General features: G+C 40.3%; 1 protein-coding gene across 5 annotated transcripts in view; it reads left to right on the top strand.

Annotated features, from left to right (window-relative positions):
- The window catches only part of PPP2R1B (protein phosphatase 2, regulatory subunit A, beta), a 48,646-nt gene that overhangs the window by 19,841 nt on the left and 16,674 nt on the right, over positions 1-12,131 (top strand). For 4 of the 5 annotated variants that reach the window (XM_011976970.1, XM_011976969.1, XM_011976973.1 and 1 more), the window contains 7 exons: positions 173-328; positions 522-636; positions 1,045-1,115; positions 2,042-2,176; positions 2,998-3,171; positions 7,267-7,327; positions 11,766-11,920. In XM_011976970.1, coding sequence (XP_011832360.1) covers positions 173-328; positions 522-636; positions 1,045-1,115; positions 2,042-2,176; positions 2,998-3,171; positions 7,267-7,327; positions 11,766-11,920 — 867 coding nt within the window. The remainder of the gene's footprint in view (positions 1-172; positions 329-521; positions 637-1,044; positions 1,116-2,041; positions 2,177-2,997; positions 3,172-7,266; positions 7,328-11,765; positions 11,921-12,131) is intronic. The other variant, XM_011976972.1, reaches the window with a different exon arrangement.

Below are 12,131 nucleotides of genomic sequence, written 5' to 3'. Positions count from 1 at the left end.
TGGGTGACAGAGTGAGACCCTGTCTCAAAAAAAAAAAAGATGTCAAGACAAGAAACTATATAAGGTGCGGCAGTCGTGGTGGTGTTTATTTTTTTAAACACCCTCACCACCCCACAGCAGTTCCCCATGGGTCTTGGTAAATGTCTGAATTACAGAAATTTTGTTCCTTTAGGATTCAGTGCGCCTCCTAGCTGTGGAAGCTTGTGTCAGTATTGCCCAGTTATTGTCTCAGGATGACCTTGAGACTTTGGTGATGCCTACACTTCGACAAGCAGCAGAAGATAAATCTTGGCGAGTTCGCTATATGGTGGCTGACAAATTTTCAGAGGTAAAATGATCATTTTTAGGTACTAAGGAAATAAACCTGAACACCCATAGATTTGCTGTCATACCCAAAGTTTCTGAATTCTTTTCAGTGGGAAGTGTGGCAAAAATATGTACTTACAGATTGCACAGTTTTGTTTTGTTCTTGTTAATTCTTTTGTTATTATACATTAAAACCCGTTCAAATTCTTTTATAGCTCCAGAAAGCCATGGGTCCTAAAATCACCCTAAATGACCTCATCCCCGCCTTTCAGAACCTACTTAAAGACTGTGAAGCTGAAGTCCGGGCGGCTGCTGCCCACAAAGTAAAAGGTTAAGGAGTTCAATTTATGTTGGAACATGTGTTGTTCATTTTGGTGCATTTCTTTTTAGTGAATTTTGCATGTTTTTTGTTCTAGAATATGTTTTTAAAATACATAGGGATGTTTTCAGTGTGTGGAAATGTCACATTGTCACATAAAGATAATCCCTTTATGTTTAAAACCAATAAATCATTTTGTCTTGTTTTTGTAAAAGAAAATGCTTTTCAGATTGGATTGGTGTGATACGCAGTGGCATAAGGATTTCATGAAAAAAGTTTATTTAGAACAAGAGCTATTTTCCTTATTTGCTTCAACATATAATGTAATTGAAATTGTTGATAAACCTGGTTAAATGTCCTCATTTGGCTCTTTGTAAATGGCCCTGTGAAAGCATTCTTCTTTTCTATTTATCTTTTAGAACTTGGTGAGAACTTGCCCATTGAAGATAGAGAGACCATAATTATGAATCAGATTCTGCCCTATATAAAGGTAAACCTGACTTTAGTTTATTTTGTTTCACTCTGATTTGCATAAAGGTAAACCTTAATCTCATTTTTTTTGTTTGTTTGTTTACCTTAAAGCTTTTTGAGTTTAAAGGTTGATAGGGAATGAATGGGGAAGATGTGTTAATGTGCAACATTGTTATTTATCACTTATTAGCCTACTGTAGTTGTAAAATGCTCTTTGGTGCATAGGTTTATGTTACCTAACTAGTAGTCTGAGGAAACATTATCAACTAATCAATATTGAAATAGTGCTGTCTTTAAATTCCTTGGGGTTGGGCATGGTGGTGCATTCCTGTAATCCAAGCACTTTGGGAGGCTGAGGTGGGAGGATTTCTTGAGCCGAGGAGTTTGAGACCAGCCTGGGCAGCATAGTGAGGCCCCATTGCTACAAAAAATACAAAAATTAGTTGAGCCTGGTGGCATGCACCTGTAGTACCAGCTACTTGGGAGTCTGAGGTGGGAGGACTGCTTGAACCCAGGAGGTTGAGATGGCAGTGAGCTATGATCATGCCACTGCACTCCAGCCTAGGTGACAGGGTGAGACCCTGTCTCAAAAAAAAAAAAAATTCAGGCCATCTTGGTGGCTTACACCTGTAGTCCCAGCACTTTGAGAGGCCAAGGTAAGAGGATTGCATGAACCCAGAAGTTCAAGACCAGCCCTGGCAATATAGTGAGAACCTGTCTCTACAAAAAATAAAAAAAATTAGCCAAGCCTGGTGGTGCATGTCTGTAGACCCAGCTACTCTGGAGGCTGAAGTGCTCGAGCTGGGAGGTTGAGGCTGCAGTGAGCCAAGGTCACACCACTGCACTCCAGCCTGGGCAACAGAGCAAGACTCTGTCTCCCAGAATAATGGTATGGAAGTTTCTGTTGTCTTGTAATAAAGGCTTTTAATTTTGATTTTATTTTAGGAATTAGTATCCGATACCAATCAACATGTCAAATCGGCTCTAGCTTCTGTAATTATGGGATTGTCTACTATTTTGGGCAAAGAGAATACCATTGAACATCTTCTACCTCTTTTTTTAGCTCAGTTAAAGGATGAGGTGGGTCTTGCTTTATGTTCTGTTGCCTTTGATAGTGATTTGATTTGATTTGATTTTGGTTTGGGGTTTCACTAAAATAGAACCCCCAAAAAGAAAATGGATAAAAAAATCATAACTTATTTTAAACCAATGACAACACCTGTGATTTTGGTTACAGGGTTATAGGTTCCTCAGAAAGTGGGCACAAGGACCCATTAAAGTAAACCTAGAAATGTTTATCACCTTCACCTGACTTTTGTTTTATACTTCCTGGTTCCTTTAAAGCTAATGTGTCTTTGTTTAAAAAGTTTCTTTTATTTGAGTTTAAATATAGTATCCAAAATTATAATGATACCTAATATTTACTGAGTAATTACTGCGTGCCAGGCATAAGCCTTAGTGCTTTGCATATATTTTTACATGTAATTCTCACAACAATCCTATGAGTTAGGTCTTATTATTCCATTTTACAGATGAGAAAGCTGAGGCCCAGAGGGTTAAAGTAACTTGAGCAAAGTCTTTCAACAGTGGCAGATCTGAAATTTGAGTGCATCAATTTAATTCCAGAGATTATGCTCTTTACCATCTTTTAGACTTTTCTTGTAGTCATTAGTGTTACAGACTTTTCATTGAAATTTCTGATTAAGATCATTTATGTTCCTTGAGTTATTTATGTACTCTCTATTATTTCTTCAAGATTATCCTTTTTTTTTTTTTTCACCTGAGTCAGTACTTTGTAATTTTAAAACTTACTTAGCAGTTTTTATCTTATCCCGACAGGAGACTGTTGGGCACAGTACTTGATTTTTATATGTGGTCTTTTGGGGCTTGTGTGCTTGCAGTGTCCTGAAGTTCGTTTGAATATCATCTCCAATTTGGATTGTGTAAATGAAGTGATTGGAATCCGTCAGCTCTCTCAGTCTCTCCTTCCTGCCATAGTGGAGCTGGCTGAAGATGCCAAATGGAGGGTCCGGCTGGCCATCATTGAGTATATGCCGCTGCTGGCAGGCCAGCTGGTGAGTATGTGTTGCTCCATGAACTGCAGGGTAGTGTCAAATAGTGACAATTTACCTTGGCAAGTAGGAGGCCTAGTAGCCTGTATGCTTACGTTTGTTTAGATGCATGAAAGTATGGCCTTGTTCTTGTTACCTGTGGGATGGTTTTTATGTTTATTAGTGCATACATTTCATTTTTTTTAAGATGGAGTTTCACTCTTGTTCCCCAGGCTGGAGTGCAATGGTGCGATCTCAGCTCACTGCAACCTCTGCCTCCTGGATTTAAGCAATTCTCCTGCCTCAGCCTCCCAAGTAGCTGGGATTACAGGAATGTGCCACCACACCCAGCTAATTTTGTATTTTTAGTAGAGATGGGGTTTTACCACATTGGTCAGGCTGGTCTTGAATTCCTGACCTCAGGTGATTTACCCGCCTTGGCCTCCCAAAGTGCTGGGATTACAGGTGTGAGCCCCTGTACCCGGCCTATTAGTGCATAAATTATAGGTTGAGTATCCCTTATCTAAATATGCTTGGGACCAGCATTTTTGGGACCAGAAGTGGATTTTGGAATATTTGTGTTATAAATACTTACCGGTTGAGCATCCCAAATTCAAAAATCCAAAGTCCAGAATGCTCCAATGAGCATTTCCTTTGAGCATCATATTGGTGCTCAAAAAGTTTTGGAGTTTGGAGCATTTCACATTTTGAATTTTTGGATTTGGGATGCTCAGTCTGTATTACAGAAACATATTTCACCTCATCACGACCGAAAAACAAAGCCATAGAATAATAAGATCAGTTTCTTGGCATATATAATGTAAATTTTATAATATTTAATGCCTTTGTGACTTAACAAATATTTAACTGAGAATAAAAGGGATTATGGTTTTAGGGTAAGTCTGATGTGACTTTTGCTCAAGGAAACTTCCCTGTTTGCCTTGTATTCTAAGTAAAATGTCCCTAGGTACCACTTGCCCTACATTCTGATTAAAGGGAGATGAGGAATCACCATATAAAAAAGAAGTACTGAAAGGCCGGGCACAGTGGCTGACACCTGTAAACCCAGCACTTTGGGAGGCAGAGGCAGGCGAATCACTTGAGGCCAGGAATTCCAGACCAGCCTGGCCAACATGGTGAAACCCCATCTCTACTAGAAATATAAAAATTAGCTGAACACGGAGGTACATGCCTGTAATCCCAGCTACTTGAGAGGCTGAGGCAGGAGAATCACTTGAACCCAGGAGGCAAAGGCTGCAGTGAGCCAAGATCATGCTACTGCACTCCAGCCTGGGCAACAGAGTGAAACTTTGTGTCAAAAAAAAAAAGTTAGTATTTTGGTCAAAGTCCACATTATCACATTATCTGTTACTGTTTGAGTGTCATGATTAGTTTTACCCTAACTAATCCCATGTTAGATAAAATTTCAAAGCTGGGTTTTATAGCCATATCCTTTCCTTTTTTTGAGTAGGTGACCTTGACTTTTCTAAGTTTGATGTACCTTTATCCCTGTTGGTAGCACTTATTACACAGTATTGTAATTGTCTGTTATAGTCTAGTTGGAGAGATGGGTGGGTGATCTCTCAATGGTACCCTGACATAGTGCCCATAATTAATTAGGCACTTAACATTTTTTATTTTGGGGGGCAGGGTCTTGCTGTTGCCCAGGCTGGTCTCAAACTCGTGGCCTCAAACGATCCTCCTGCCTCAGCCTCCTGAGTAGCTGATAATAGGCATGAGCCACTATGCATGGCCAACATTTGTTGATTGTTGAGTATTTTTTGAGAAAGGTGTGTCAGTTTACTATTGATATCACTACAATTTGTTTCCCCTTCCTCACTCCCACTTCCATTCCTTTCAGGTCACGGCATATGGAATTTGTTTTTTCTTTTCTTGAACCCCTGAATTTGTATTGTTAATTTTAGTACGTTTATGAACATGCATTATGTGAATGTCTGTGGCATTATATGTTTTATAAAATTGAAAGTATCCGATTCTTTGAAAAGGATACCAGACATATTAGTGCATAGCGAATGGGATCAGGTGAAGTTATTTTGTCATCCTTTTCCTCTGTCACTCTGAAGTGCTATGAGTCATCTTCTCTTCACTGGTGATTGTCATGGATCTACTCTTCAGAGTGGAGAGGAGCAGTGGTTAACTGATTTGCTGAAGATCAAAACTGTCTGGAAGACAGGCTGCATTTTAGTACCATTTCTTTTAACCTCTGCTCCTTCTAGACCTGGAAAGTTTCCCAGGGTTGCTAGCTCTATAGAGAGCAGTGTGAAAACAAGGCAGATGGTGTCTTTGGCTGACTTACACCTGTCTGGCAGGGGTAACATGCCTCAGTCATGGACATTTTGCTTTACAATTTTAACTGCTTGTTAGTATATATATTCTCCTTAATTTTTCTTTATCTCTAAATGTTTTTATATCAGATAGTCAATTTATAAAATTCTCTCAAGACTTTATGTATGACCTGGCTTGTGGACCATGGTAAGTAAGTATAAAATTAAACTGCAAAAACTGGAAGGTAGGCCAGGCATAGTGGCTCGCGCTTGTAATCCCAGCACTTTGGGAGGCCGAGGTGGGTGGATCACGTGAGGTCAGGAGTTCGAGACCGGCCTGACCAACATGGTGAAACCCCATCTTTACTATATAAAAGATTAGCCAGATGTGGTAGTGGGCGCCTGTTACTTGGGAGGCTACTTGGGAGGCTGAGGCAGGAGAATCGCTTGAACCCAGGAGGCGGAGGTTGCAGTGAGCTGACATTGTGCTGCTGCACTCCAGCCTGGGTGACAGAGAGATTCTGTCTCAACAACAACAACAAACTGGAAAATAAAGATTAATTAAAACTGAAGGAAAATTCTCAACCTGAAATGAAAAAGAAATCTTGGCTGACGTAATCTAAGTGTATGCCAAAATTAGTTCATTAAGATCTTTTAATACAAAGCAATTTTGGGCCGGGTGCAGTGGTTCATGCCTGTAATCCCAGCACTTTGGGAGGCTGAGGCGGATGGATCACTTGAGTCAGAAGTTAAGAGACCAGCCCGGCCAACGTGGTGAAACCCCGTCTCTACTAAAAATGCAAAATTAGCTGGGCGTGTGCTGCACGCCTGTAATCCCAGCTACTCGAAAGGCTGAGGCAGGAGAATCACCTGAACCCGGAAGGTGGAGGTTGCAGTGAGCTGAGATAGTGTCACTGTTCTCCAGCCTGGGCAATAGAGTGAGACTGTGTCTCAAACAAAACAAAACAAAACAAAACAAACACTATTTTGTCTTAATAACTGTTTTCAAAGCACTGAAACATTATATTACCTCTCTTTATTTAAAATATAGAATCACCGTCAGGAACTTCTTAGAGTTCAAAGAAGCAAGACTGTAAACGTGTAGACCCCAGAGGGAGGCACTAGGAACGTATATGTCACAGCATTCTCCCATGTGGTGTGGAAGCCCCAGGGTGAGAGGACTGTGTAAATCGGCTCCCGGAGCCCATCCCCAACCTGCACTGAAGTGGCCACCTGTTGACCGTTGGGAGGAACAAGGCTGGGAGAGCAAGCCATGCCTGGGCTATATCCTCTGTAGTCCTGGGCCTGCTTTATTCTCCCTCCAGGGCTTTCTCCTGTTGTCTCAAAAATACTGTCTTTAATTGGGGATATCTCTGTGTCTTGAGGTCAGTTGCTTTATCGCTAAGGATTTGTCATAATAGTAACCAAAAAGGGAAGACAATTGAGAATTAGTAATATTACCGACAGGTGTTTTCCTGGGTAATTCATTTTTACAGGTAATCCAGATTTGCTTGGCAGACCATCCGCAGTGAATTCTTCCTACTCTTTTGTAGTGTTGTGACTGGCTTCTGGCCACCCTGTTCTCTTTCACCTAGCAGGGCCTGTGCCAGCTCACGTATGCTTTTTGTTTGTTTGTTTATTATTTCCATCCAATAAAATAGATTTATGGTTTGTTTGTAATTCCCATGGTGTTTCCTTTCTGTCTCTTTCATGAATTCAGTTTATTTGAAAACAGCTTTTTTTAGCCTTCAGGCAATCTTGGTGTAATGTAAATAGACCATCTTTATTTCTGAATTTTGGCAAAGTATATTAATGGAATCTTCTGTATCTGTAGGGTGTGGAATTCTTTGATGAAAAGCTGAATTCTTTATGTATGGCTTGGCTTGTGGACCATGGTGAGTAGATAAAAACAAATTATTGAAAGCCTATATATCCATGATGTTCATACATTTCCTTTTAGAAAGGAATCTCAGTCTGACCAGATATTTTGCCTTAATACTGTAGGAATGAAGAAAGGCTCTAATTAAAGTTTAGTCTTCTGAATATAAATTTGATATTTCTACCAATTTTTTTGTATCTTATATTTTATTTTCTCCATTAAACAATTTATTTGCATTATTTCTTACTCAATCTATTACATTATCTTCAGGCCATCTCTTTTATATATCTACTCCTCCCTTATCTGAGGATCTTCTTTTTGACCATCCTGTAATTGGTGTCCTCAGCAGCTATACACTAGGTTGGATAGAGATTGGAATCAGATGAAAGGCCTGGGTGGGAGAAATAGCTACTTGGCTTTTTTGAGGTGACATAGAAGAGGACATCTGCAGTGAGACAGTAGAGGATTCTTAGGTGTGGGAAACATTAGCTTTGCCATAGGGATAGAGAGGGCCTGGATTTCTGGTTTGGATGAAAGGAAGACTTACCGCTTGTATTCTCACTGCTGCTGCTACAAAGCTAGGAGAGGGTGAGCTCAGGGCAGGTCAGATAGGACAGCAGGAATGAGCAGGTGACTTCCTGGTGAGGCTTCAGGTAGAGGTATATGTGTGTATCCCCTTGTGTGCCAGGCAGCAGTGGTGACAGATGGACCCTCTGTGCCAGGCCCTAGGTCCAGACTTGACAGCTTCAATGTTGTCTTAGACCTGTTCCAATGAGTGTGAGTGCCCCATGGGGTCATGTGACACTGTCCTTGAGCTTTGATTCCATGTTTTGGTTTGGTGGATATAATAGATATCCTGAGTCAGTTCCACAGTATCTTTTATATACTTTCTATACATATTTAATACATCTCTTTGTTCATCTGTGGGTGCTTATGCCTGGAAATTTGGGAGGAATGAGGATATTTGTGTCTGCTTATACGTGTAGGTGGTTTTGTTAAAGGCATATTTGCATCATATGGAGGATCATATGGTTAAGAGTGTGAAGAGGAAGGATGTGAAAAAATATGTGAAAATGTGTAAGGGTTTATATATGTGGGTATTTCCAGTGTTTTCAAACTGGATTGTAGACTTCTTTATTTCTCTTTTTCTTCTCTAAAGTTACCTTGTTGTGGCCTCTTTATTTCTTTTTAAATAAAACTTAAATTTGGCAAATCATAGGAAAGAAATACCACTTTTTAAAAAAAGTTTATGTTATATCTGATAAATATTTAATGTTACTAGGAATGATGCTTCCTAGCAGATCATTCTGTGCTTTTTTACATTTTATTTTACTTTAAGTTCTAGGATACATGCACAGAACGTGCAGGTTTGTTACATAGGTATACATGTGCCATGGTAGTTTGCTGCATCTATCAACCTGTCATCTAGGTTTTAAGCCCCACATGCATTAGGTGTTTGTTCTAATGCTCTCCCTCCCCTCACCCCTCACCCCCCTGATAGGCCTCAGTGTGTGATGTTCCCCTCCCTGTATTCATGTGTTCTCATTGTTCAACTCCCACTTGTTAGTGAGAACATGTAGTATTTGGTTTTCTGTTTCTGTGTTAGTTTGCTGAGGAAGATGGCTTCCAGCTTCATCCATGTCCCTGCAAAGGACATGAACTCATTCCATTTTTATGGCTACATAGTATTCCATGATGTATATGTGCCACGTTTTCTTTATCCAGTCCATCATTGATGGGCATTTGGGTTGGCTCCAAGTCATTCTCTGCTTTCTTTAAAAGCTGGCATTTTAGATTAAGGTGGTGTTTTATTTTGAGGAATTTTTAAAGTTCTAATATTCCACGAAGAATTAGATTCCTGACGCCTTTTCTGTGTAAGATTGCCTTCTCTATGCAACTTGATTACTCCTTCCTCTTTTCTGATTTTCTCTTTCAGTTTGGGAGCAGGAGAAACCCGTGTTTATTTCACTGCAGCAGTATGCTGAAGTGGGGACTGCAAGAGTTCCATGAACCAATAACAGCTCTGAAATTGTTCTGTACTTAATTAATCACAGGAGCTTTTTTGCTTTTGCATTTCAGATAAGTGTTATATAATGATCACTGGATCAGTCAGTTTTTGAAACTTTTTCCCTAGTGATGAAACTACTAAAAGAACCTTGTGAAAATTCCAGAGAAGTGTAAGGAAGAAAGTATCACACACCTATATTCCTGTGGTTGAGCAGACAGCTTTGATCAGAGGGAGGAATGTAGAAGGGAAATTTATTTATTTGTTATAGGAGAAAGGAGAAGGTATCAATTATTGAGCATAGATAGACATTCAAAGAAACCTTGCAGGTCAGCCAGGCCTTGAGGGGAGGTGGGGAGAAAGAGAAAGAAATAGACAAAAGAAAGCAGGAAAAGAAAGCAGGCAGAACTGTGGAATGGTTTGCATTCTTCTGAAAACAATTCAGAGGAGCCAAGAACATAGTAGGCATCTGGCCAAATAGAGTTCCGTGCAGTTAAGGTCTTGGTCAAGGCTGTGTGTGTGTGTGCCCAGTCTCTGGTTCTTCTGGCAGTGAGATCCCTTCCTATGGTAATGGCATTATGATAAAAATCTAAAGCAAGTTAAAAAAAAAAATAGTAATTTGCTGAGCATGGTGGCTCATGCCTGTAATTCCAGCACTTTGGGAGGCTGAGGCGGTGGGGGATGACTTGAGGTCAGGAGTTCGAGACCAGCCTGGCCACCATGGTGAAACCCCATCTCTGCTAAAAACACAAAAATTAACCGGGTGTATTGGCGGGCACCTGTAATCCCAGCTACTCAGGAGGCTGAAGCAGGAGAATTGCTTGAACCCAGGAGGTGGAGGTTGCAGTGAACCGAGATCTCGCCATTGCACTCCAGCCTGGGCGACAGAGTGAGACTCTATCTCAAAAAAAAAAAAAAAAAATTAATGAGAGGGGAAGACACAAATACTCTAGCTAGCTCCACTTTAGGGGGAAGGACAGGGAAAGGTTTGGGACAAAGACAAAGACTATGGATATGAAGGAAAGGAATCTGTATTACAGTAAAACAGTTGACTTGAGTTTGTTCCTTAGTGGGTCTGAGTCTTACCGCCAGGTTGCTTCTCCTGTAGACTGTCAGTTTAAGTGCTGATAATCAGTTGTATGGTGACTTGTCTATGCTGTCTTGCGTGTTCTCAACATCATTGCCCAGAAGGATCTATGAATAGAAAAAGTTGGCTATTTCTTGGTTGGAGGCTTGTATAAATTGCCTAGGACTGGGACTGTGGCTTGGATAGCTATTCCTGCCCTTCTATCATCCCAGGAAGGTTGAGCCCACCTGGGGAGAGAAGTAGAATAAGGAATCAGTACCTACCACCCTTGATTTGTTAATCTGAGCCTACATTTTGAGTCTTACTGGATTTGTAGAGTGAAGTGACACCAGGCTTGTTTTTGTTCAGTGCTGTATGTAGCAACTAATTGTGAGAGGATTGTAGCTCAGACCTTTATTATCTAGCTTTATGTCTTTGATACATGATCAAAGGATATAGGGCATTACTAGATGTTAAGGCAGGCACATTGATTCAAAGACATTTGACATCTTGTTTCAACCTAAGCATTTTCATGGAGAGGAAGCAAGTCAGTCTGATGTTTGTATTTGCTGTTGTACAGATGACCACAGTGGCTTCTACACCATTTCCTTGATGTCTTTCTTATTCTCAGTCAGCGTCGGTTCTCCATGATGTTGCTGGAATAATCTTGCTAAAATTCCACATTGGTCATCAGGTCACAAGCTTGCTTTAAAAACTCATCACTGTTTTTCCTAATCAAATCTAAGCCTTTCATAATGCTCTGTGGTCTGGGTCCACCCTAATTGTCTAACTTCAGAGTCTCACAGGTTTCAGGTTTTTCCCTTTGTGTCCTGGATACATGCCTTTACCCTTTCTAGGAATTCCTCCCTGCTTCTCTCCACTTACACAGATCCTCCCAAATCTTCACTGCCCAGTGCAAGGCTTCTTTCTGTGCTGAAGCCTTCCTAGACCTTCCCTGTTCACTCTTCTCTGCAGTGCTACAACCCTCACAGCCTTTACTACACAATGCCACACTTGATTCTAATTGCTCTTACACCATGTGACTTCATGGAGCATGTTAGCTTTCATTTCTCTGATAAGAGCATATAACCTGTGAGGCAAAGTGTCTTCCGTATTCTTTTTGTAGCACATAGTAGGCACTTGTATTTATTAAATAATTGATGATGCATATAGTGAGCTCCTCGCATCCCTTTTCTGTGGCTATGCAACACTTGGAAACTGAGTTGGAGCTGAGCATGCTTGTCATTGCAGCATGATTACATGTGGAGTCTGATTGCAGAGAGGTTTTGCTTTTGGTCCACATTTGATGTTTGTGTAAGTAAACTAGGTTATGCTTAAAAAACAATAAGCAGTGTGAGAACATGTTTTTGACCTCTTCTGCAGTGTACGCCATCCGAGAAGCTGCCACCAACAACCTCATGAAACTAGTTCAGAAGTTTGGTACAGAGTGGGCCCAAAATACCATCGTTCCCAAAGTGTTAGTAATGGCAAATGATCCTAATTACTTGCATAGAATGACCACTTTATTCTGCATTAATGTAAGTATAACATAACTGTTATTGCTAAGCTTAGGCATTAAAGCAAAATTATTCATGACTATTTCTGAATTCTCAATATACTGTCTTCTATTTGGAATATATGTCTTGTATTGATTAATTGGAATACAGGAGATGAGAGAAAATGTCAATTTAAAAATTCATGTTAAAATCTACAGTATTGGCCAGACACAGTGGCTCACGCCTATAATCC

This window comes from Mandrillus leucophaeus, unplaced genomic scaffold, assembly GCF_000951045.1.
Source record: "Mandrillus leucophaeus isolate KB7577 unplaced genomic scaffold, Mleu.le_1.0 Scaffold172, whole genome shotgun sequence".
Taxonomy (NCBI): domain Eukaryota; kingdom Metazoa; phylum Chordata; class Mammalia; order Primates; family Cercopithecidae; genus Mandrillus; species Mandrillus leucophaeus.
This window is presented reverse-complemented; position numbering and strand designations above follow the sequence as displayed.